Source organism: Triticum aestivum, chromosome 4B (genome assembly GCF_018294505.1).
Source record: "Triticum aestivum cultivar Chinese Spring chromosome 4B, IWGSC CS RefSeq v2.1, whole genome shotgun sequence".
NCBI classification, from domain to species: Eukaryota; Viridiplantae; Streptophyta; class Magnoliopsida; order Poales; family Poaceae; genus Triticum; species Triticum aestivum.
In genome coordinates, this window is record NC_057804.1 from 89,450,568 (window position 1) to 89,476,234 (window position 25,667).

Sequence of the window (25,667 nt, forward strand, 5' to 3'; positions counted from 1 at the left end):
GATGCCATGTTGTATTTGCACATATCGAGCATATTGTGTGTATGTTACTGAAATGCTTGGTATGTGTGGGATCTGACTATCTAGTTGTTTATCCTTAGTAGCCTCTCATACCGGGAAATGTCTCCTAGTGTTTCCATAGTAGCTTGCTACTGCTCCGGAACACTTAGGCTGGCCGGCATGTGTCCTTCTTCTATCCTATGTCTGTCCCTTCGGGGAAATGTCACGCGGTGAATTCCGGAGTCCTGTTAGCCAGCTACAGCCCGGTTCACCGAAGTCCTGCTAGCCCAGTGCTACAGCCTGGATTCACTCGCTGATGACCGACACGTTCGATGCTGGGTCATGGATGCCTGTCCCTGTAAGTTTGTGCCACTTTGGGTTCACGACTAGCCATGTCAGCCCAGGCTCCTTATCATATGGATGCTAGCGACACTATCATATACGTGTGCCAAAAGGCGCAAACGGTCCCGGGCAAAGGTAAGGCGACACCCGTGGGAATACCGTGCGTGAGGCCGCAAAGTGATATGAGGTGTTACACGCTATATCGATGTGGCATTGAGTCGGGGTCCTGACACCTCGCCTCAATCCCCTCATCTTCTTGCCCACCCCGTTGCCACACCGTATTTGCCCATCTTGATGCACCGCCTCGTGCTCCTCGTGGATCTTGCTGCCACCGATCCCTTGAAAAAATTCAGGCATACAAGGAAAAGCGTACATGGATGGATGGACCTGCTAGTCTAATCAGCCGGAGTAGACTTCTTGATTTGGCGTGGAACCGAATCCCACTCACGCCACAACAAACCATGACAAGAATTATGGCAAGGAAGGAGTAAGTAGTAAAGTGTAACCAGACAAGATAAAGGTACATATAAATTATAAGTATATAAGGACATACAATTGGATGGGAAAGCAACTCCCCGAAGTTGTATATGTTGTCACACAGTAAAGCAGCAAGTGAGAGGTCAAATGCCAGGTTCTGCAGGTAATTATTGGAAATCGGAAACAACAACCATCAAATCCAATTTTTCATGCCGAAAGAGCAGGCAAGCAACAATACCTGTTTGAGTGGTTCTGAAAGTGACTCCACTGTTGTGTATGCAAGATATAGAAGAGCATTTTTATAAAATTCAGAATAGTCTTGACACACTTTATGGTACTGAGAACATAACTAATAATAGGTCGAAAGTACTGAAGGATCAACATCGCCCATGCTATCCAAAGTGGTTTTACCCTCGTCTACCAGTTTCTTACACTCCTTTTGATTCCCTTTCTCAAGAAGAAAACTTGCAATCTGCATCTTCAAATACAGAATGGGCTCTTCAACCCGTGATTCCTTGGTATCACGCAGTTTTGAAATTACGCCTTCGAGATAGCTTATACCAGCATCTTTATCTGAATACTGGAGTGAAACTACTACTGCGAAGTGAGAAAATTTAAGAAGATTGATCTTGCTCTCAAAATCAGAGATGAAATGAGTATACGGCTGAATCAGAGCATCGCCTGCCTATACAAAAGGAAAAGACCACACAGTGGTGATAAGCCCCGTGACATGGAAAGCAATATCTCGAGAAAGCAACCAAATGTAATGCAAGTATTTCAGAAATCATGATGAAACTTTCAGAACAGAAAATGTGGTACATGTACATCTGTGACATATTACTATATTAGACAACAAAAATATTATGATTATACTTCTTCAGATTTTTGCGCTACTGAACTGAACCAAAAACATGCAGCTACTTGGACATCTCTTCATCATAAGACTCATGATATTTGTAATACATGAGAAAAATGCTCAATATCATCATCAGACGGCCCGTGAATCACAGGTCGCATAACATAACAAAGTGCAGGTCGTAACATATATAATTAACAAATCAAAAGAGTGAATTAAGACGTTGCTCTGAACTGAAGCAAGACAGACCGTTTTGTGCAAGACACCCAAAAGGGACTTGGCAGCAGCGAGTTTATCAGCTAGCTTCAGCCAAAGGGAGTCGCCTTACCCACCTTTTTTTGGAGGCCAAATCGAGCAGAGGAGGCGGCGGGGGAGAACTGGACCAGGCCCCCTAGGAGGCCCTCGAGTTGCCTCCACTTCATCTCCTTCACTCGTTGTCGCCGTAGCCGTCGCCGCATAGGCACTCACTGGAGGAGACCCGCATCGAGGCAGATCATAGATCGAAGCCGCCACCGCCATCTTCTCCTCCCTCCAGGCGACGAAGCTGGTGTGGCTGCATGGGAGAGCAGAGCCAGTTCCTCTCCCGCTGGCTGGCGCTGCTAATGGCGGCGGATTAGATGGGAGAGGAAACGAGGGAGAGGGAGGTCGCGTGAGTGGGCTGCCTTCGTGGTGAGGATAATAGATGGAGGTTAGCGGGGAGGTGTTATCTGGGGTGGATGGTAACTACGCACCAACCAATCACAGGGACAGTATATACATCGACGTGGCACGGCTCAGCGATCGCCCCTTGCGCGACTGTTAAAGGGTTTGATGGCAAGGCTTCACGTCAATGAGCCGCGCTCTCCACGTCAATGGTTGACAATGGCGCGGAGAAGGACCGCCGAATACCAGGCTCTGGATGCACAAGAACAGATGGCCAAATGTAGCAACATGTGCACATGACCCAATCTTACAAGTGATCACTCCATAAACACTGCAAAGGCACGAAACACTCGTCCTGCACGCTCGAAGCTAAACGCCACGTACCTATCAACCATGTTGCTTAACACAACTCCCAACTCCCAAGCTGCCAGCAATCCATCCAATCCACCAACAACCTGCAAAGTTGCAAGTCACGAGCCCGATGCACTGTGGACACACGCATCTCCGGCCACGCGCAGACCCACGAGACGCTACCGCCCGATGCCGCCACGACGGCGCGCCGGCCTTGCTCTCCTCGCCCACCTGTGCGTGTCGCTCGCTTCCGCGGCGTCCTACAGCGTCGTCGACTACGGCGCCGTGGCCGACGGCCGGACGGACTGCGCGGGGGCGTTCCTCCGCGCGTGGGCCGCGGCGTGCGGTGCGGAAGGCGAGGGCCCGTCCGCGGTGGTCGTGCCGGCAGGCGAGTTCTTGGTTTCCAGGGCGAGGTTCAGCGGGCCGTGCCGGAGAGGCGCGGTGGCCGTGAACATCATGGGCACGGTGCTCGCGCCCGTGCCGTACGCCGGCGTGCAGCTCTGGATCGTGTTCCAGAACGTGGACGGGGTGTCCGTCGTCGGCGGCACGCTCGACGGCAGGGGCCAGGCCTACTGGGCGTGCCGGAGAGCCGGCGGCGACTCCTCTTGCCCCGCCGCCACCAGGGTCAGTACGTGCTTTTCTTTCAGAAAAAGAATGAGCCGGGAGATAATCCATAAACCCAAATGATTTGGGGATGCTCCGTCGCAGTCGTTCACGATCTACCGGTCGAGGAACGTGGTGATCCAAGGCCTGACGTCCCTGAACAGCGCGGGCATCCACGTCACCGTCCAGGCGAGCACCGGCGTGGCGATAGTGGACACGGTGGTGTCGGCGCCGGGGAACAGCCCCAACACGGACGGCATCCACGTCAAGCAGTCAAGCGGCGTCACCATCCGGAACGCTGTCATCGGCACCGGCGACGACTGCATCTCCATGGTCGAGGGCTCGTCGGACGTGTGGATTCAGGGCGTCACTTGCGGCCCGGGGCACGGCATCAGGCGAGTGACGAGGCCCAACCCTGTCCATCCACTGCTGATAAGTGTCTAATAATCTCTTCCGTGTGCTGTGCCATTGCCAGTATTGGGAGCCTGGGAGACACGCCGGAGCAGGTGGCCGTGCGGAACATCACCGTGAAGGCCGTGACGCTCGCCGGGACGACCAACGGGCTGCGGATCAAGTCGTGGGCGAAGGCCAACAGCGGGCTCGTCGACGGCGTCGCTTTCTCGGACGTGGTCATGAGGGACGTCCGGAACCCGATCATCGTCGACCAGAACTACTGCCCCGGCAACATCAGCTGCCCCACCGAGGTGTCGTACCCGTCCATCATCACACTCTTGTCAACACTGTATTTTCAGGGAGCTCTGCTGAGTGCCGACACGGTGTGCTATATTACTTTCAGGGTTCGGGAATCAAGATCACCAACGTGTCATACACGAACGTCGAGGGGACGTCGGCCACGCCGGTGGCGGTGCGGTTCGACTGCAGCCCGAGCCGGCCGTGCACCGGAATCACCACGCGTAACGTTTGGCTGGGGTACGGGGAAAGGCGGCGAGCGGCCGAGTCCCTCTGCAGGAACGCGCATGGGGTCGCGCATGGGCAGGTTGTTCCGCCGAGTTGCCTGGCCGACTGGGAAATGTTTTTGTACAAGTGAGATGACGAATTAAAATACAGTATTATTGTTGGATACAATACGCTATGTACTTTCTCAGGTCCTTTTTACTCCGCGTAAGATTTGTGTCAACTCAAACTCAACAAACTTTGACCAAATTTATATTAAAAAATACCAATATCTACAATACCAAATATATATACTATGAAACTACATTTCATACTGAATTTATAAATATTGATTTGGTATTGTAAATGTTGATAATTTTTTTTATAAGTGTGGTCAAAGTAGAGATACTTTGACTTCAAATAAAACTTATATGCAGACTAAAAAGGACCGGAGGGAGTACTTATGAACATGGCGCTGTCGGCAAATTTTGAAGTAAAATACACAAACGGGATTGCTAAATCTAAGTTAACTGAGACTTTAACGAAACCTCAGTCCGTGAGATCTTACGTAGAGACCCGTCCCCCGCGTCGCCCTCCCTGGCGGCGACGGGGGAACCCAGATCCAACCGCCCTTCACCCTTCCTGATAGAGGCGGGGTGTCCCAATCTTTCGATGAGATGATAACTATCGATTTGGTAGAGATGACTTTGACGATCTGACTACAAACGTGCACGACGTTGCGCCTTACCAATCGCTAAACCAACTTCGAGAGGTTATTGACCACGCCGGAGCACGATCAACCTGACCACGAAGGTCTATTCCTGCAAGCAATCGAAGAACAAGCAAGAATATAATAAAGCAATCTGAATATTGCGAATATATATGAAGTATTAATAAAGGTGGGGATCCGTAAGCGGTCTTGGTCTGGTCGTTGGACACAAACGAAGTACACGAAGTTGCAATGGCTAACTTTTAACTAAACAAATCCCAAGGAAAAAGCTACTAGATGGATCTACTTATATAGGAGGAAGGGGTGGCGGCCAAAAAGGTGGGAGAACGTCCCAAGGCATCCTAAAACCAACCCTAGGTCGTACAAGGCTCATGGGCCCAAGTGGAGGTGATGCAACACCTTTGGACTTGTTGTTTAACTCGGATTCTGCTGCAGTGTCTGATTGTTTCGTCGATATCTCAATGCTTCGGACGAATTTGAAGGTGAACCCAGTTGGGCTGGAAAGAGCACAAAATCTAGATTCCAACAAAAAAAGAATCACCCAATTTGGAGTCCGTATGAAAAAGTTGTTGGCGTTTTGAGTCAGGTATGTCTGTGCAGTCCGAATCTGAATCCAGAACGTGAGAGACTTGGACTCTATCTTCTCTTGGCTCAAAAGTGACGTGAGAGAACTTTTTGAACAACACTTAAACATCTCTTTCTCCCTTATCTTCATATGTGAATTGTACAAATGTCCCATACACCTGCAATTAGACAAAACACAAAAGTGTGTGAAGTATTTTTGTTCTGGATAATATAAATAGATTATTGAATAGTTTACACTAGAAATCACCTGACAAATATGCATGTATGCAATATTTTTGGTCATATCCAAGGTAGTCATGTCCTCATCATCCTCCCCTTTTTGAGAATAAAGCCGTCCTCGACGTTGCTTAATCTGAAATGTGGTTAACAAAAGAGACAAGGTATACATGTTATATATGTATATGTCATCCATTTTTACTTCCCTTGATTTTGGCACATATGACACATGTATACATGAGTAACTTTCATAGATCATAAAATATAAAGCCAAAATATTATCATAAGTAGAAGGCATGAAAATATTGCAACTCAGTTTGCACATATAAGTGAAGCTCTTATTCCTATCAAAAGATTGACAGTATTCATCATTAAACCATCCCAACATTGGTGAATAAACCTTACTTGCATCAAATTTACATGCTACAACATGCTTAAATAAGCAAACATGCAACAAGTCATTGGACACAGAATCATCACCAAATTTAGAGGTCATATCAAAATGATTAAACATTGATTCTTTTGCATCTATAGTTAATTCAATGGGTGCACTCAAAATTGTTGGTATTTCAGTTGTTTGATCACATGGCAAAGTCAAATTATCAACATAGTCCTCTAAAATAGGTGGTGTGATCAAAGTAGTGGGTAGCTCAACACATGATGTATTCAAGTTAACTAGGCATGCATCATTCTCATGTGAAAGTGGAAAATCTGTACCTTTGTCATTACCTCTTATAGTCAACTCAGATGATGTAGGCACTCTCGATGGTGATGTTTCACATGGTGGAGATGATGTAGTCCTCGCAACAACAGATGCAGTTGTCATAGTACTCCTAGTAGTTGAATAAACATTTGTATCAACAGTTAGAATGTGCACCGTGCGCTTGTTCTCCTTGTGGGAAACACGTCGTTTTATTTTTTGTTCAGCTTTGCAAGCAAGACGAAACAAATGATCCATAGGATAGCACTCTTCATGAATTAGTATCTCCTAAATATTATAGTTTAATCCTCCCCAAAATCTATCCATAAAATCTTCTTCACTTTCTTCTAAAAATGTGTGCAACAAGGTAGTTTGTAAATCATCATAATATTTTGTTACGGTGTCACTACCTTGTTTTAAATGTTCCAGTTTTTTAATCATGTCACGAGTATAATAAACATCGATGAATCTATCTCTCATGACATGTTTTAAATCATCCCAAGTATTAGGTACATAATCAGGGTGTAACCGACAATATTCACTCCACCAAACTAGAGCATAACCAGTGAAAGAACCAACCGCAACCGTAACTTTTTTATGTTCATCAAAATTATGGGAAGCAAATATATTATTTATGTCTAACTCCCATTCAATATATAAAGCAGGTCTAAAACAGCCATTAAATGGTGGTATAGAAACATGAACCTCATCATGTGCATTTGGATGTTTGTGCACCTCTCGTGACGGTTGTGGTATTTGCATAGGCGGTGGCATGTCTCCCGCGATCGACAAAGCCCATGAATTGACTCTGGATCCTGTCATGATTAGTAGAAACAAGAAACAAAATCCAAAAATAATGTTCCTATAACTACTAGGATGTGGTGGTAAAACGCTCACAGTAAAGCAAATATCAATGTCTTACAAGTTCTTACCATGCAGCAGGCGGTGATCGGCAACCAGCGGTGTCAATTAACTCCTAAGATTGAGTAAAGCGATTGCCAGGGAAACGTATGTATACACGGTGTAGAAATATGTGGAGCTGGGTTGGCTATATATGGTAGTAAAAGATTAGCAATAATCAATTCAAAGATGCAATGTTGAATAAACGCTCAACGACGGTACTGTGCTGGTCCTAGGCTAGACCGGACTAGAGACGCGAGCCTAGAACACTAATGAGGTCACGGCATAGCACAACTAGCATCAATGAAGGATACGTAGCTCTGGACAGCAAGATATAAGTGAAGAGCACAACGGCAGTAAAGATAATAATGAATAACAACTGCCAAGCAGGATATATAACAACTCTCTCTCCAACTTTCCTCTTGAAAAGTTTGCTACTAACTCAAGCTTTCTAATGCAAAAAGAATCACTCAATTCCAAATTGATATGAAGAGTCAAAGTATTATAAATCTGGCCTGAAAAACTAGAACAAACTATGTTCACGAACTTTGGAGGGCAAAAAGACCTATTTAGAAGCCGATTTTGAGGTGCCAAATAATGAACTAGCTTCTGCAACTATTTAGATGTGGCTCGTCGCTAGCTTTAATTTGAGTACTCACGGAGCCAAAACGGACGTCGTATGAGGGAGATACACCTGTTTTACTGAACAGTGCACAAAACAGATTCCAATCCGAAATCAACTACGAGATTGAGTCTAGATAGATCCGGAATTTGTTTTTTTTCTTCTCTCTTTTCTCCTCCTTTTTTTCTTTTTCTTTCTCTCTTTTTTTTCTTTCTTTTTTTCTCTTTTTTTCTCGCTTTTTTTCTCCGTCTTTTTTTTCTCACTCTTTCCAAAATAAACTAGATAAGATGCAGATTGGATCAAGTGAAGATGTGAACGATCTCAACTATGATTATGATAATGAACGATGGGTAGCACGTGGTGGAAATTGATGGATGGGATGATGGACAACGGAAGGGATAATGATGCAGCGGCGGCGTGACTAATGTGAACAGAACTCAAAACTCTAAAGGAACCAGACACTAAGACCAGCAACTCGACATGGCGATGCAACCACAATTCAATAATGCAAACAATGAAAAGAAAATTGCAAAGGCTTGGACTGGCTTGGACAAAAGATAAATAGATCTAATTTTTTTTGTGGCTTTTTCTTGGACAATAGGTAAGAAAAAAATCAAATCTAGGGATAATTGGAAATTCTCACCGAGCAACCTGAAAACTGATACCACTTGATAGAGGCGGGGTGTCCCAATCTTTCGATGAGATGATAACTATCGATTTGGTAGAGACGACTTTGATGATCCGACTACAAACATGCATGACGTTGCGCCTTAGCAATCGCTAAACCAACTCCGAGAGGTTATTGACCACGCCGGAGCACGATCAACCTGACCACGAAGGTCTATTCCTGCAAGCAATCGAAGAACAAGCAAGAATATAATAAAGCAATCTGAATATTGCGAATATATATGAAGTACTAATAAAGGTGGGGATCCGTAAGCGGTCTTGGTCTGGTCGTTGGACACAAACGAAGTATACGAAGTTGCAATGGCTAACTTTTAACTAAACAAATCCCAAGAAAAAAGCTACTAGATGGATCTACTTATATAGGAGGAAGGGGTGGCAGCCAAGGAGGTGGGAGAACGTCCCAAGGCATCCTAAAACCAACCCTAGGTCGTACAAGGCTCATGGGCCCAAGTGGAGGTGATGCAACACCTTTGGACTTGTTGTTTAACTCGGATTCTGCTGCAGCGTCTGATTGTTTCGTCGATATCTCAATGCTCCGGACGAATTTGAAGGTGAACCCAGTTGGGCTGGAAAGAGCACAAAATCTAGATTCCAACAAAAAAAGAATCACCCAATTTGGAGTCCGTATGAAAAAGTTGTTGGCGTTTTGAGTCAGGTATGTCTGTGCAGTCCGAATCTGAATCCAGAACGTGAGAGACTTGGACTCTATCTTCTCTTGGCCCAAAAGTGACGCGAGAGAACTTTTTGAACAGCACTTAAACATCTCTTTCTCCCTTATCTTCATATGTGAATTGTACAAATGTCCCATACACCTGCAATTAGACAAAACACAAAAGTGTGTGAAGTATTTTTGTTCTGGATAATATAAATAGATCATTGAATAGTTTGCACTAGAAATCACCTAACAAATATGCATGTATGCAATATTTTTGTTCGTATCCAAGGTAGTCATGTCCTCATCACTTCCCATCTTCATCCCAACCTCGCCGCCACCGGAGGAACGGCCGGCGAAGCCGGCGCCGGCTCCCGGGATGGTGGCGGCGGGGCGAGATCGCTCCCTTTCGGTGGTGCGAGTCCGGATCTGAGGCGGCGGCCTCGCTGGTGCGGACGGCGCTTCCCCGGCGGCGGGGAGTGATCGTCGGTGAGGTAGGCCGGTTCCCCTCGGCTGCGCGGGCAGCGAGGTCCGGTGGGTGCAGGTCTTGGCACGGGGAGGCCCCGGGCTCCCCGCGTCAGATCGGAGGCGATCCGGGTCCGCTCGTGATGCATGACCTCCGGCCGGCCTGGATCTCCGGCGTACTCGCGCCTGCGGATGTTGTGGCTGGTTCAGAGGTGGCGGCAGGGTGCTTGGCCGGGGGAAACCCTTGGCCGCCGGTGGCGGTCACGGCGTCGATGGCGTCCCGGACGCCATTCCCTTCTTGGTGGCGGCGCCGAGGCTAAACCTCCCCTGCCTCCCCCCTTTCCCTGCGCCCGGGTGAAAACCCTAGCCCCGGTGGCTAAGCGGCGGCGGCGCCACAGCGTCGTCACCTTCTTGAAGGCGTCGGGCATGGGGATGCTGGGTCTGCATGGCGAGCTTATCTGGTTCCTAGTGGCGGCCCGCCTGATCTGCTGCGTCGCAGCTCCGGGCAGTGTCTCAAGGCTGTGGTGCTTCTCTTCCGCTGTGTCTCCGATGGGGACCTCGCCCTCCCTCACCCTGTACATGCCGTGGTGGAGCGGTACTTCGTCTCACTCATTAATGGCGGCGAAGATCGGCGGCATGGCGCTGTGGAGGCTCGCCGCCCGATGCGCGGAGATGGACTCGCGCAGGAGGAGGTTGCTGTCTGGCGTCATGGTGACGTCGATGGCAGAGTGGCCAGACAAGGTAGAAGCCTCAATATGATCTGAAGACGGGCATGTGGAAGATGGTGGCGACGACACACGAGTGTGTCTGACCGGATTGTGCCCCAGACACGGTATGTGGCTCGGCTGGGGCTTCCGAATATGTTTCGGTTTCTAGCTTTTTGATGTTAGGCTTAGGTGAGTGGTTTGGGTAGTGGCCCAGCTAGCACCCCTTCATCATTTTGGATAGGAGTAGCGGCATGTGTTGTCAAGATGGTGGATTCAAGCTCATTGTTGTAATACTTTGTAAGGTCCTCGAGAATAATCAATAAAGTGGCCGTATGCATCTCCCAGATACAGAGGCCGGGGGTCATCCTCCTTTTTTAGAAAAAAACGTAGAGACCCGTGTAAATTTTTTTCAAACTCTTTTGTTTCTTTTCTTATATGTTTTGTTACTTGACTGAGATGATTGAGATCTACCCTCACCCTTAAACAAAAGTACCTAGACCTCCCTACACCTGAGGGTCTTATGAAAGAAACAAAATCACCGTCAATAAATGATAGATTTTCCCCGTAAAAAAGGTAAAAATAAATAAATGAAAGACTCACTAAGGGTCAGGTGAACAAATGTCCGCGAACACGTTTGGACGTTTCTGTGTACAGCTGGTCAGGCGGATCGACCAAACGACATCCCTCAATTTTGGATTGTCGGTTGTGATTCGCAGTGGGTCAGGTGAACATGAGTTGTGAGCAGACATAGTCCAACTGATAGTGGGCAGGACGGACCACCCAAACTCCCCTATAACCCCAAACTACCCTATAACCCCCTCCCGATTTGGGGACAATATGTGGGATTTTGAACGTCGACGGGTCCAAACCGATTTGGTGACCAATTTTGGATGATTAAATGTGTCTCGACGGATGGCTATGGACATTCGTGGACGCTTTGGTGATTCGCGTTGGATATACCCTAATGCGGATCATTTTTATGGACGCCGTGGCCAAGCGACTGATATCCAACCCTATCCTCAAATATTCATCTCCTCCTTTCTTTTCCTACTCCTAACAATGAAAATAATCAAAGCTAAGTAACATAGTACATCAATAACTCAAAGATAAATATTCCAATGGAACAACAATTCAAATATAAATATTACAATCCAAACATAAATTTTTGAAATAAAATGGCTCAAATTTGAATTCAATTTATTCGGACACATGTTCTAATTGTTCACATGAGACACCCACAAATGCTCAATCATATAATTCCGAAGTCGTGTCTGAGTTCCTCGAATGCGAATCTAATGACACATTTGAAGAAATTGCGCAAATGCCTTCAGTTTCTGCTATGGAAGATAGGCAAGAACACCCATTTGTTGAAAATCTAGACCTTGGTGAATCTGTCTTATCATCATCTGTCACAATCATGTTTTGCATGATCGCATAAGTTGTCATTACCACACACACTGTCTCTCCATCCAATCATTCAGTAGGTCCATGAACAATTGCAACGGTCTTGGAGGACTTGAAATGCCCTCTCAACATCATTTCTAGCACCTTCTTGTCTGTAGCAAAGTAAATTGTTTTGGCTAGCTATTGGATCAGAGATGGTCTTGACAAATGTCGCTCCCGGAGGACAGATACCATCACAAAGATAGTACTCTCCATGCTAAACTCATGCCCATTGATGGTATATTTGCAGGCAAGAGCTTCTCCTGCTGCGCACACAACCTTGCAAACAATGGAGATCGCATGGGCAGCAACGACCACAGGGCTGGCCCGTCCATGTCCATCATGGATCTCACCTCCACCTCCAGGCAACGGACCCCCACAAGGAGTAGGACATGGGAGACAGACGTGGGCACGTTTGTGTCCTATGTCTTGGTCTTCCTCGCCGGACTTAGGAAAGAATAGGACGTGGAATACAGCCGTCTGCATGGTCGGCGAAGATTTAGACTAGGATAACTTATGTAAAAAAAAGAAGTCATGTTCGCTTTTGTTTAAATGAAAATCGTCATGTGCATGAAATGTGTTGTTTGTCCAAGTGACATTTGAAATGCCCATGGACATTTATGGCACTGTGTTGGATGGCCGGCTCCCGTGTCTGTGGACAGATAGTGACTCTGATTTGAGGATCGGCATTGAAGACGCCCTTAGATTGATAGGCAGGAGCAACGGCTGTGATACGCATTGTGCATGCAGAGAGTTATAAATTCACCTTTTGTAGTCTAAGCACTTTGTGCCATGATTTTCAATTTTGGGTGTAATATATCATCTAAACTTCCATAAATTTAATTTATTTCGGTACATGCAGGCATTTCGGTCAAAATACGTCAACAGTTATGGTAATACACACAATCTCATATAATTTTCAAATAACCTTTTGGGTTAAAAAAGTTGGATTGGATCTCAATCAAATTCAAGTGATAATTTTGGTCCTGTGATTAAAATGAAAACTAAAATCAGAAATATTTTTGAAACAGAAACTCAAAACCAGCCATAGTTGCATCGTTCACACGTTCGGTAGGTAAAGTACTCCTAGTTGCGATGCTTTACATGAAGTAGGTTGCAGCAGCGTGTGGAGTTTGGGGTTTCTTTTTGTGCATCAAAGTGGGGATTTATTTAACGAACTATTATTCGGTTACAACCTGCCCGTAGGCTGCTAAGTAGGAAATCTGGAGCATGTCCCCGCAAAAAAAAAAAGGAAATCTGGACTATGATCAATCCAAACAATCTGTACCAAGCGTAGCACGTTGTGCGGAGTGTGGAGTTGTGGCCTTGCAGGTTTGTTCGTCTTGGGCCTTGCGATAATTTTAGTTTGGGATATGTACACCACAAAATACAGCATTGCATGCATATATGTACAGTGGCACCACGGGCCCCTGTCAATTCGGCCTCCTGTCAAAGGAAAAAAAAAACAAGAGTTCAATGCTTGCAAACTAGTACTCCCTCCGTCCGAAAATAATTATCATCGAAATGAATAAATAGAGATGTATCTCAAACTAAAATACATCTAGATGCACCTTTTTTATCCATTTCGATGAAAAATATTTCTGAACGGAGTGAGTATTCCCTACATCCCATAGTATGGAACGGAGGGAGTAGTTTTAACATTCCACCTGCCCGCTGCTTTTTGCTCAAAAAAATAAAAAAGAAACTACCCGCTGCCTCATCATACTAACAGTACTGTGATCAAGTGATGCGGGATTGCCATTTAAAATGAGAGATAGGCTCAGTCAGCAAGTTGGTCACCTCGCCTGTACAGACTCGGACACATGCGAAAGGTAGCACCTACACGAACCCTTCTCAATTTCTCATGCTTCACACAAAACCCCCGCTATTCTGCTTCTGGGCTCAATGAGCCCGACTGTGAACAATAAAATTGTTTTAAATAGGAAGGAATTTCAAAAAACTCTTTTTTTTAATGGTGCAAGATGCTCATATATGTGATGCCCATGCAAAATTTGATGAAGTTTGGACGTTCAAGGAGATTGTGGCAAAATGGATAGATTTCGGATGCTAACAAGCTTTTGGAAACAACACAGTTCACACCTGATTTTGTCTTTTCTCTGCCACGAGCTCCACAAATGTCCAAATATCACAAAAATCTCGCATTTGAGCATTTTGCACCACCAAAAAGGATCTTTTTTTTAATGTTCAACGGATGTAGATGAGCCCGGGAACTGAACTGAATTATCTTTTTTGTCTGTATTTTGCTCCTCGCCTCCTCCTGTAAAGCAACCCCTCCTCTCTCGCTAGCATCTTCCAGTACTGGTCTCTTCAGCACCCATATGCAAAAACCCAGCTAGCATCGCATCCACCTGCTACCCGTCTCCTGACCTAGCCTCCTCCTCTCCAGGCAGGCCCATAGGAGGGGCAAAAGAGGCGACCACATTGGGCGCCAATTACAAATGATACTAATAAACATTATATAATTATACATTACATCTGAATGATTATTTAAATGCGTAAAATAGAGTCGCAATCTACCAAGTTCTCACCAAATACTAATAGTTTATACTATGTAGAGGCAAATCAATTCGACCGGTGAAGTTGAGTTTAAATATGCTAATATCTCTTTACGATGGATGTTTTACTAACACAATAAATTTATGATAACTAGATTTCAATGTTAAGGCCTCATTTGGTTCGTAGGATAGGAATAGTATAGGAATAGAAAAATCATAGGAAGTAAGATGACATGCACCTCAAATCCTATAAATAAAGATGTCATTTGATGCATAGGATAGGAATTTTTTCATTGAGTCCAGGCCAATGTTTTTTTCCTTTGAAATGTGAAGGATTGATTCCTATCCTACATAGGAATAGGAATCCATTCCTACAAATCAAAGGGCTCCAAAGGATTTTTCCTACAAAATTCCTATCCTTTGCAATTCCTACAATATTCCTATCACTACAGGAATCGGGTTCTTTTGCCGTCTGCCTTGGCAGACGACAAAGGCACCAAAGCCAGACGACAAACCTCTTTGCCGTCTACCACCGACGGCAAAGCTGCCTGGCAAAGAAAATGACGGTAAACAGGTTCTTTGCCGCTTCCTCAAAGCGGACGGCAAAGGCCCTTTGCCGTCGGTGGCAGACGACAAAGAATATGAACGACAAATAACATGCATTAGCCACGTTAGGTGGTTAACGGCGGCCTTTGCCATCTGCCAGCAGACGGCAAACATGCCCTCCCATTTGCCGTCTGCCAGTAAACAGGTTCTCTGATTCCAGTAGTGTATGAACCAAAGGAGGCCTTAACAATTTTTCATTTGAGAAACGAATAGGAGATCTCCTTTGCGGCAAATCAAATTAAGTGAATCTAGACAAACATGTCACATAACCGAGTCATACGGAAAAGTACAATCGACAACATTTTTGGTTTTGCAATGATTCTACCATGGAACCCAACTTGCAAGTCTCGTTTGCTATTCCCTAGAAGTTTTATCAATATGGTTGCCTCATATACACTAGAAACCTTTTTTGTGTATATGATTTAGATAATATCTACGATGGTATTCAATAATATTAAAAGATATATGAACACACGCATATATATATATATATATATATATATATATATAAACATTATCCTGATCACGGGATCAGAATAATATTCTGATCACAACATGAACTTTCCGAGTAACGCGCCTGACCTTCCCCGAGTACTAGGTTGAACTTCAACTAAAATGTGTCCCAATGAGGCTTGCGATATACCGTTGGAAAGTTATGGACACCAATATCATGATCCAAGTTAACTTTTTGTCAAAATATAAGCAGTTTAAGAGCAGTTTTGAAAATCGTTTTTTCTTCATACATAAAACATGAATCATATTTTTGATCGCATTTCTAAACCGTTTATCGGAATGGGGCAAATAATATAGCGTTGGAAAGCTGCTACAAAATTGCTTCTTCCACATGTTGAAAGTTTTCTCTAATTCCCTGTGGATAAAGAGTAATTTTCAAAATCGTAAAATTTCACAAACCGAACAGCCGAGTTTGTATTTTCAATGTAATTTCTAAACGGCTAATCCATTTGAGGCAAATGATATGGCATTGGAAAGCTTGTGAAAATGCGCTAATTTTGCATGTTAAAAGTTTTTTCTAATTTGGAACGGTTTAAAAGTAATTCAGAAAACGGTACAAATTCCATCAAGTTCGTATTTTCGAGTTACTTTTTGACCGTACGTCCGAATGCAACAAATGATATGGCGTTGGAAAGCTTGAGCAAATGCGAAACTTTTTGATATGTATTGTTTCTCCAAATTCCTTACGGTTTTATGTCAATTTTGAAAATGGGTAAAAATGTATTTTCACCATAATTTCTACATACTTTATCGAAATGGGGCAAATAATATACCGCTGAAAAGCTACGAAAAATGCGAAACTTTTTCATGTTGATGGTGTTCTCTGATTCCTAGTTGTTTTCAAGTACTTGCGAAAATGGCGAGATCATTCGTTCTGCCTTTATCGCGAAGCTGATTCTTCGAAAATGCACCGCGTGAAGAAACTGAACTTCTCGGCACGTGTACTTGAACTTCACTCTGTTTTTCACGTGCTTTTTTTGCTCGTATATCTCTATCCATTGCTCGTAGCTCTCCATCCACTCACCGGAATTGAGCAAGTGATATACCGATGGAAAGCTGCTGTAAACATGCAACTTTCTCGTGTTGATCATTTTTTCATACTCGCAATGATTTTAAAAGTTTTTCATCTGAAATTCATTCAGCGTAGTAGTTAAACTTCATGTTGTTTTCACGTTGAACTTCTGTGACATATTTTTGTTTGTACGCGCGCCTGAACTACCCTCTGTACGAACCCGACCTTCGGGCTATCTTTGCAACCGTGGCTTCCCCCGTGAATTATTCTGGTTAGTAGTGTTCTATATGATGTTAGTGTAATCTAGAAAAGTTTTTTAGCAACTAAATAGTGGTTTTAAATAGAAATCTCGCTCGCTGGCGGATTTTGCTCTCGGATCATGATGAAATTGCGTTTTTTGCAATTTTACTGCCTGAGTTGTTCGACCTGAACTTCCCCTAGTGCTAGGGTGAACTTCTGTCAACATTACCCAAATGTGGCTTGCGACATATCGTTGGAAAGCTATGGACACCAGTATCATGACCCAACTTAAAATTATGACAAAATGTAAGTGGTTTAAGAGCAGTTTTGAAAACCGTTTTTTCTTCATATAAAAAACATGAATCGTATTTTCGATCGCATTTCTAAATCGTTTATCGAAATGAGGCAAATAATATGATGTTGGAAAGCTGCTGTAAAACCGCTCCTTTCACATGCTGAAAGTTTTTTCTAATTCCCTATGGTTAAAGAGTAATGTGGAAAATCGTAAAATTTTGCAAACCGAACAACCGAGTTCGTATTTTCATTGCCATTTCTAAACGCCTAATCCAATTGAGACAAACGATATGGCGTTGGAAAGCTTATGAAAATGCAATTTTTTCTCATGTTGAAAGTTTTTTCTAATTTTGAATGGTTTAAGAGTAATTTAGAAAACGGTACAAGTTCTACCAAGTTGGTATTTTCAATCTATTTTTTAATCATACATTCCGAATGTAGAAAATGGTATGGCGTTGGAAAGCCTGAACAAATGCAAAACTTTTTGGCATATATTCTTTCTGCAAATTCATTTCGGTTTTACGTTGATTTTGAAAATGATTAAAAACCTATTTTGGCCTTAATTTCTACAAACTTCATTGGAACGGGGCAAATAATATACTGTTGAAAAGCTACGAAAAATGCGAAACTTTTTCATGTTGATGGTTTCCTCTGAATCCCAGCCATTTTCAAGTAATTTTAGAAATGGCAAGATCACTCGTTCTGCCTTTATCGCGAAACAGATTCGTCGAAAATGCATTGCGTGAAGTACTTGAACTTCTATGGCATTTCTGCTTGAACTTCACTTTGTTTTTCACGTGCTTTTTTTTGGCTCGTAGCTCTTCATTCACTCACCGGAATTAAGCAAGTGGTATACCGATGGAAAGCTGCTACAAACACATAACTTCTTCGTGTTGATCATTTTTTCATACTCGCGACGATTTTAAAAGTTTTTCTTGTGAAATTCATTCAGTGTAGTAGTTGAACTTCCTGCTGTTTTCACGTTGGACTTCCGTGACATATTTTTGTTTGTCATTTTCCTATCCATTTTCGTCAGTGTTACACAAATGATATTCTTTTTGTACAAACCTCTCTCATAATATATTTTTAACTTTCTCCGACCGAGGACTTGAACTTACATAAATGATATTCCTGTCTTTTTGAAGTAAATTAGAAAATGACGAGATCATGATTTCTTCCTTCATCGTGAATGGAAATGCATTGCGTGAAGTAGTTGAACTTCTCGGGCATGTCTGTTTGAACTTCACTCTAATTTTTGATGTGTTGTTTTTTGACGTGCTATTTTTTGCACTACGTGAAGTAGTTGAACTTCTTGGGCATGTCTGTTTGAACTTCACTTTGTTTCACTTTATTGTATTTTTTATATGAAATACACACCATGTAGTACGTGAACTTCCCGTTGTTATCACTTTGAACTTCTCTCTGGTTTGAGAGAATTGTTTTAAAACACAAAAAACAACATATTTTTTTATGTATTTTGGACATCTAAATACACGGTGAACCTCTCTCACAAGAATTTTTGAACTTTCCCTCGCCGAGCACTTGAACTTCTAGCAACCATTTTTACGTTTATGAGATTGTTTTCAAAAATGCAAAAAATCGCTTTGTGCTTTTTATTTTTTGAAAAGGTAAATACTAGGTTTTAATAAACTCTGAACTTCTGTGTTATTTCAATTTGAACTTCACCTTTTTATATTTTGGGTAAAGAATTGTATTCGATTTTTATACGGAAAAAATCGAACATGGAAATACAAGATGAGCCTCTCTCGTAAGAATTTTTGAACTTCCCCAGACATAGCACTTGAACTTCTTTCAACAAACCTTTTAAAATTTTAATTTTTTATACTTTTATTCTCATTTGAAATGCATTCCTTGCACTAGTTGAACTTCTTGTTGTTTTTACCTTCAACTTCTGTCACGTATTTTTGTTCAACCTCTCCCACACACGAATTTTTGAACTTTCTCGAGTCGAGCACTTGAACTTCTAGCAATAAAACTTGATGCTTTGCATTTTCATTCTTTTTTTAATACAAAATGCACACTGTGTAGTACGTGAACTTCTCGGAGTTATCAATCTGAACTTCTCTCTGTTAAGTGAAAATATCTGAGTTTTTTATGAATATTAATCTGAATTTCTTAATCCTTTTTTTATGAATTATGAAGCGGTCTATTTTTAAAAGTTGAACTTCTTGTTTTTTTATTTTTGAACTTCTTGTTATTTTAGTTTTGAACTTCTTATTTTCATTCTTTAATAACCAGGGAAATCTGAGTTTTTATAATCATCGAACTTCTCCATTTTTTTAATATGGACTTCCTAGGTTTTTCTTAATCTTTTTTATGAAATTTTGAAGCGCTCTATTTTTAAAAGTTCAACTTCTTGTTATTTAATTTTTGAACTTCTTGTTTCCATTCTTTAATAACGAGGAAAATCTGAGTTTTATATAATCATCGAACTTCTCCATCTTTTTAATATGGACTTCCTGGTTTTATTTTTAATCCTTTTTTATGAAATTTTGAAGCGTTATATTTTTAAAAATTGAACTTCTTGTTTTCATTTTTTAATAGCGAGGAAAATCTGAGTTTTTCTATAATCATCGAACTTCTCCATCTTTTTAATATGGACTTCCTGGTTTTATTTCTTAATATTTTTTATGAAATTTTGGAGCGCTCTATTTTTAAAAGTTGAACTTCTTTTTATTTTATTTTTGAACTTCTTGCTTTCATTTTTTAATAATGAGGAAAATCTAAATTTTCTATAATCATCGAACTTCTCCATCTTTTTAATATGGACTTTCTGTTTTATTTCTTAATCTTTTTTTCAATTTGAACTTCATGGTTGATTCTTCAATACTAAGGGATATTTGAGTATTTTAATAATGGTAAAATCTTAGTTTCTAAATAAACATCAAACCACTTCATTATTTTCGTTTGAACTTCGAGTTTTTTTAGAAATGGGGAAATCTATTTTTAATTTTTTAGTTATTCCTTTTTTTTTAATTTGAACTTCTTCGTTTTTGTACTTTAGTAACACGAAAAATCTGAGTTTCTCATAATATTTGGACTTCTCTTTTATTTTAATTTGAACTTTTTAATCTTATTCTTAGAAAAAATATGTTTTTAAATAAGCATCAAACATTTTTTAAAATTAAACTTCATACTTTCATTTTTCCAAGAAACCGAAATTTTTTGAGTTTTTTATATCCATCGAACTTCTACTTTTTTTTATTTGAACTTCTTCATTTTATTTTTTTGTAACAAGGAAAATCTGGGTTTTGTCATAAATATGAAACTTCTCTATTTTTGTAATTTGGACTTCTTGATTTATTTATTTCATTAAAGACAATATCATAGTTTTGTAATAAATATTGAATTGTCAATTATTTCAATTTCAACTTCTATTTTAATTTTAGAAACAATGAAAGTCCTTTTTATGATTTTTGAACTTCTCTATTTTTAGAATTTGAACTTCTGGATTTTATTTATGGAAACAAAAAAACTGAATTATTTATTAAAATCAAACTACTCTATTAGTTTAACTCGAACTTCTTAGTTCTTTCACAAAATGCATAAACTGCATACCCCTTTCGTTAATTTTTTTTTCTGTTTGATAACAAAGAGAACATTCTTTTTCTTGTTATTGTTTTGAAGTGATTTTTCTAGACTTAAATTTTGTTTTGTGGTCTTTTCAATTTTGTTTGTCACTTGAAGTTCTAAAAAATTGCAACTCTCTGATGTTTTACCTTGCATGTTTAATTTTTATTTAAACTTGCTGAGATAACACACTCGACCTTCTCGAACACAACATTTTGACGTTCACAAAAAATAAATTAAAGCCAAATTTTTGACCTACAGAGCATGTACAATTTTCACCGCGTTTTCAAGAATAGTCAAAGCTACATCATCAGATCCGGATTTCAGAGCAAATGATTTATGAAAGGAAAATAAGAATACAAAATAACAAGGGAGATCTAGCTAAAGGAATCGGTGTCGAGGTGGAGCGAGGGAACTAGATGCAACCAAGAAACAAGTGAATTATTGATTGGTGATGAAGACCGTCTCAAGAAAAAATCAGTAGTGGCAGCAACAACCACTGAATAATCCATCAACTCCCCGTAAAGTTGTTGTAGGTTGTGTACATGTACATATCTAATTTTCTTTACACATGACGGAAGCATTGCGACTATCATATTTGTAGGCAAATGGTTCAAGGCTAAGAGAAGCCATATCAATAGTACACAGGATGTGAAATCACATACCCATGATTTGCACCCCAAAAACAACACAAAGATCACACACCCCATTGTTGAACTCTGACATTCTTTCTGCACCTTATGTGACCTTCTCCCTGACTTTATGGTGACCTTCTCCCTACCTCTGTGGTGACCTTCTTCCTCCATAAAGGAACAAAAGAAATCAAGTTCTTTCACCTGATGAACAAAATTTTCTTCAATCAGTAACTAAAAATGGGGTAACAAAAAATATGCACAATCATTTTTACAAATACTGCCAAAGGTTGGAGGCAGCTTGCAGATTGCAATAGGGATGAGAAGCTCATCGTCTATTTTTTTTTAATGTTTTATTCGCTTTTGAACTTAGGGTTCTTTTTTTTTCTGGACTTCCAGACTGCAAATAGAATGTACACTACGTCTACATATATACACGTATAAATGAACTTCATCTCTTGTACTGAAGAAGAATATAAGTGGGCGGGCGGGATATAGTTCATTATTAAAAAATGGCTTCCTAAAGAAAAGTAAACACCACGTTCACACAAACTCCCTCACATAGACCGACCATACAACACTGCTAGTCTGCTACTATGTTCAGGTATGTGAGATAGAAAATACAAATAGATGAGATAGAATTACAACTAGATTAGCCCTAGAATTTCAGGAGAGACAGAGAGAGTACATCCAGGTGTAGATTTCTGCTTGCCGCACGGCCCCAATGGCACAAACTACTGTTGTTGCGTTCACCAACAAACCTCAGAAAATCTGCTGCCTACTATATCCAACAACACTCGTTTCAGATTTCAGTTTTCACCACGCATTATAGCCACCGACGGTTGCACTGTAGCTGCTTTTTTTATTTGAACTTCCATGAGAATTTTACTCGACCTGCATGGACACTCTACAGGCGCGCGATGGAGAACAACAGAAGCTTCAGCGACAACTGAACTTTATCCAGGCACGACTGCAGCTTCCTCGGCTTGTGCGTGCCACTGAGCAAACCTGTTCATGGACCAAGGAGCCCCGGTGGTCGCCGACGCGAAGCACGACGCCACGGACCAAATACGCGTTCATGCTTCAGGCATTTTTCCAGTAACGAAACAACCTGCATGGTCTCTCGCCACCAGACAAAACTTCTGTTTTGCTAATGCCAAAATAATTGTTATGGAAAAAAAGCATTTCGAAATAAATTAGTGGAAAACAAAGCATTTACAAATAAATTGGCAAACCTGCAAAAGTGATAAAATTACTTCAGAAGCTAGCACAACTATATCAATTTAATGCTTTGTGTCAAATGTAGTTTCTAAAAAGCTTGAGCTATATTGAGATGGAACAAGTGAGATGAGGTCATCTTGTCTTTCTACTTATTCTGTATTCATTTTTAGTGCCAATTTACTAATAGTCATTTTACCCATGAGATGAGGTTGTGGTGCAAGTGTTCAGGATGAGAGGAGCCAAAGGTCACAACCTCTCTGCACTAAGTATTTGCGTAGCCAAAATATCACAAAAAACAAGAAAGCAACTTCTCTGAATGTACTAAAAAAGCATTCTCTGAACTTCATTACCCAGCCACTTCAAACTGCAGCCCCCTCGGCAGCACGCCGAGCACGTCCGAGAGACGCACACCACACCCAGCCATCGTCGACCGTCCCATGGCCGTTGGGGTGACGCTGTTGCATTGCGGGCTCCATCTGTAGCTTCAACGGCTGAAAGGGAAGCTGTGGGAGCAGGAAAAGAAGAACCATTAGCTAGCTCTGCAATAGAGGTTCTCGAGCTTGACAAGATGTCCAACCGGCTGGTCGAGGCATAGGGCGAGGTGGGGAAGGATGAAGGAGGCATGACCGGGTGACTACCGTGAACTACAGCTTGCGATGGGCTCGACCTTCCTACCACAGGACGGCTGGACGGGGATGGCCTGAAAAGAAATGATCTGCATAGCTGCATGAGCAAGCTAGAAGAAACAATACTGAACTTTCTCAATGTCTACATACACATTTTCCATACACTCATATTCATGTGCTGCTGCACATGGAAAAATTGAAAATAACTGAATTGCTGGAGCAGATTCAACTGCCAGCCCGCCGCACACAAGCACGAATCCCGGCCACCTGAATTACCAAATTTCACATTTGGAACTTGCTCTTCCCCGAGGCAACATCCAGAAGCGCGCTGGGTTTGGGTCAGTGGTCCATTAAGGACAACGGAGAAGCAGAGAGAGCCCCCTTGAGTGAACTGGACGTACGCCGTGACATTTGCTATCAGTGCCGCGTCCTGAAGGAGCACATGAGGTGGAGAAGGAGGCAGGGGGGGCAGGGGGGTCTCACTTCTGCTGGCGAGCTAGTGAACAAGGATGGACTACGCGCACAGACGAGGTTGGACAGCGCCATGGTCGCAGTTGGATGGGGAAGGGGCCGCATCTCCTTGAAAAATTCGATGGCGGCGCCCTACTGCTACGCAACACCGGCGCCCGCATGACCCGCGCGTCTCCCTGGCCTTCTCCCACGTAGCCGGCGAGAACCCCTTCCTCCTGTAGGGAAATCGAGGTCCGCCCGGCAGGCGGCGACGGAGGAGGGGGTAGGGGCGGGATGGGGTAGCAGCGGTGGTGGGGAGGTGTCACGCCGGAGATGCACGGCTCGGGTCACGGCGGCGGTGGAGGCACACCTCGCCGTGGGGAGGTAGGAGAAGTGGGTGGCCGCGGCGATAGCGCCATGGGAGGGCCGGCGGTGCACGCTGGACACGGGCAAGGAGACGGAAGGAGGAGAAGCCAGGCGTGCGGCGGCGGAGGTCAGGCGGTCACCGGCGATGGGATCCAGGGAGGTTGGGGATCGGGGAAGGTGGGAGGAGGAGCGGTCGGCGGTCGTCGGTCGTGGGGTGGGCTTTTCTTTCTCCTTTTTTCTTTACAGGTTCTGAGTTCGGGAACACGTCTTCCGCTTCTACACATAGGGCGCGCCGTGATTCAAATAACTATTTTAATTATGGGATTAAAATAATGTTGTCATATATATATATAGGATGGGTCCATTATGATAACACCCCTTAAAACCTTATTCTGCTAACACTAAATCTTATTCTGCTAACATCTGACCCATCCCACACCTACCCGACTCGAACGACACAAATAGAGAAAAAAACCCGTCCCACGTCCACCACTCGACCACCTCTCAGTCTCGCTTCCTTCCCAACCGACGCCTCCCCCAATTCCCCACGACCAACTACCTTCGTCTCCTCCCCCGGCGCCGTCCCCTCCAGCCTCCTTCCCTGGCGCCGCCCCCCTCCAACCTTCTTCCCATTGCGCCGCCCCCATCCCCACCTCCCGACCGGCGCCTCCCCTCCAGCCTCCTCCCTATCCACTGGCCGCACCAGTGCCGCTGCACTAGATGGCCAGCGCCACGACGCCGCCGAACGGCGCGCCTCCTCTCCGCCACCCACGGCGTTGTGCGCAGGCGGCGGTGCCACTATTCCTTCAATCCACCCTCCCCCGACCCGACGTTAGATGGGATTCGGCCTGCCCACCGCGTCCGACAAGCCGACGGTTTCCGCTCCCCCTGATCTACATGGGATGTGCGTGAGGAACGTGGCACCGGCCTCCCCAACCTTCTTCATCCACGGATCCGGCCTGCCCCCTTAGCCCTTCTTGGTCGCAGTGCACACTGGCGCATGCGCACTCCACCCCCGACGGCATGTCCCCGCGCGGGAGCTGTGCGTGAGGACCGGCTATGGGATCACGCCTTTCTGCTCGTTGTGGTTTCCGTGGGATGCCGGCGTGCAGTGCTCGCGGATCTGGCGTGCGTCGAGGAGCTCCACCTCGCGCCAGCTTGACCTTCTCCAGCACACCATGCCTCCGACTAGAGAGAGCAGTTCGCTCGGGATCTTCACGTGGTTCGGTTGCAGGATAGGTGCAGTATGAAGAGCCATAACATAGGATTTTTCTTGGACTGTTGCCTTCCAGCAAGGCCGCCGCCCTGAGCACTTGTGTCCTCTGTCGCCATGAGATCAAGGACGAGCAGCAGGTCGCTGGGCTTGGAGCTCATAAATTTTGTGTGTGTTATTTTCAGTTTTTTTTGCTGTTGATTTTGGCCGTGCAGTGCATTGCGTGAGTGTAAGCAGCACACCCGTCTGGCACCGTGCAGTCTAGATTTGAGTTGTCTGCAGATATGGAAACTGAAAAAAAAAATGCAATTCTCTTGTTGCCAAAAAGGCAGCAAAAAATTTCAAGTTTTTTCTCTGTTGCCATAGTGCAGTAAAAAACCAGGAAGAAAATGTGGTGCACTTTGGTCTTGAAAAATTTCCACTACGAAGGACTCTTCAGATTTCAAACAAAATGCATTTAAAAACATGCAACACTGGAGTGCACTTTGGTCTACAAAAAGTCCACCACGAATGACTTT

At 43.4% G+C, this 25,667-nt stretch overlaps 2 protein-coding genes and 1 long non-coding RNA gene across 3 annotated transcripts; 1 reads left to right on the top strand and 2 right to left on the bottom strand.

The window, feature by feature from the left end:
* Positions 1 to 1,100: 1,100 nt before the first annotated feature.
* On the bottom strand, positions 1,101 to 2,590 carry LOC123091201 (26S proteasome non-ATPase regulatory subunit 13 homolog B). Its single transcript, XM_044512632.1, has 2 exons — positions 2,005 to 2,590; positions 1,101 to 1,501 (listed from the first exon to the last, which is right to left on the bottom strand). Exons 1-2 carry the CDS (start codon positions 2,128 to 2,130, stop codon positions 1,166 to 1,168), a joined length of 462 nt encoding a protein of 153 aa, XP_044368567.1. The 5' UTR covers positions 2,131 to 2,590; the 3' UTR covers positions 1,101 to 1,165.
* Positions 2,591 to 2,692: 102 nt separating this feature from the next.
* LOC123091200 (polygalacturonase) lies at positions 2,693 to 4,387 on the top strand. Its single transcript, XM_044512631.1, has 4 exons — positions 2,693 to 3,289; positions 3,374 to 3,663; positions 3,744 to 3,972; positions 4,065 to 4,387. The coding sequence occupies exons 1-4, from the start codon at positions 2,708 to 2,710 to the stop codon at positions 4,314 to 4,316; spliced, it is 1,353 nt and encodes a 450-aa protein (XP_044368566.1). The 5' UTR covers positions 2,693 to 2,707; the 3' UTR covers positions 4,317 to 4,387.
* Positions 4,388 to 21,775: 17,388 nt separating this feature from the next.
* Positions 21,776 to 24,190, bottom strand: LOC123091202 (uncharacterized). The gene is made up of 2 exons (XR_006442962.1): positions 23,133 to 24,190; positions 21,776 to 22,997 (listed from the first exon to the last, which is right to left on the bottom strand). It is a non-coding gene; the product is annotated as an uncharacterized lncRNA (long non-coding RNA).
* Between the last annotated feature and the right edge of the window lie 1,477 nt (positions 24,191 to 25,667).

What these genes read in the sequence shown, in the direction of transcription:
- LOC123091201 (XM_044512632.1), bottom strand. Translation starts at nt 2,130, where the DNA reads ATGCGGCGACGGCTACGGCGACAACGAGTGAAGGAGATGAAGTGGAGG. An exon ending in GATTTGGCCTCCAAAAAAAG is followed by an intron (nt 1,502 to 2,004) that starts GTGGGTAAGGCG and finishes CCTTTTGTATAG; the next exon opens with GCAGGCGATGCTCTGATTCA.
- LOC123091200 (XM_044512631.1), top strand. Translation starts at nt 2,708, where the DNA reads ATGTTGCTTAACACAACTCCCAACTCCCAAGCTGCCAGCAATCCATCC. An exon ending in CTTGCCCCGCCGCCACCAGG is followed by an intron (nt 3,290 to 3,373) that starts GTCAGTACGTGC and finishes GCTCCGTCGCAG; the next exon opens with TCGTTCACGATCTACCGGTC. An exon ending in GGCCCGGGGCACGGCATCAG is followed by an intron (nt 3,664 to 3,743) that starts GCGAGTGACGAG and finishes TGCCATTGCCAG; the next exon opens with TATTGGGAGCCTGGGAGACA.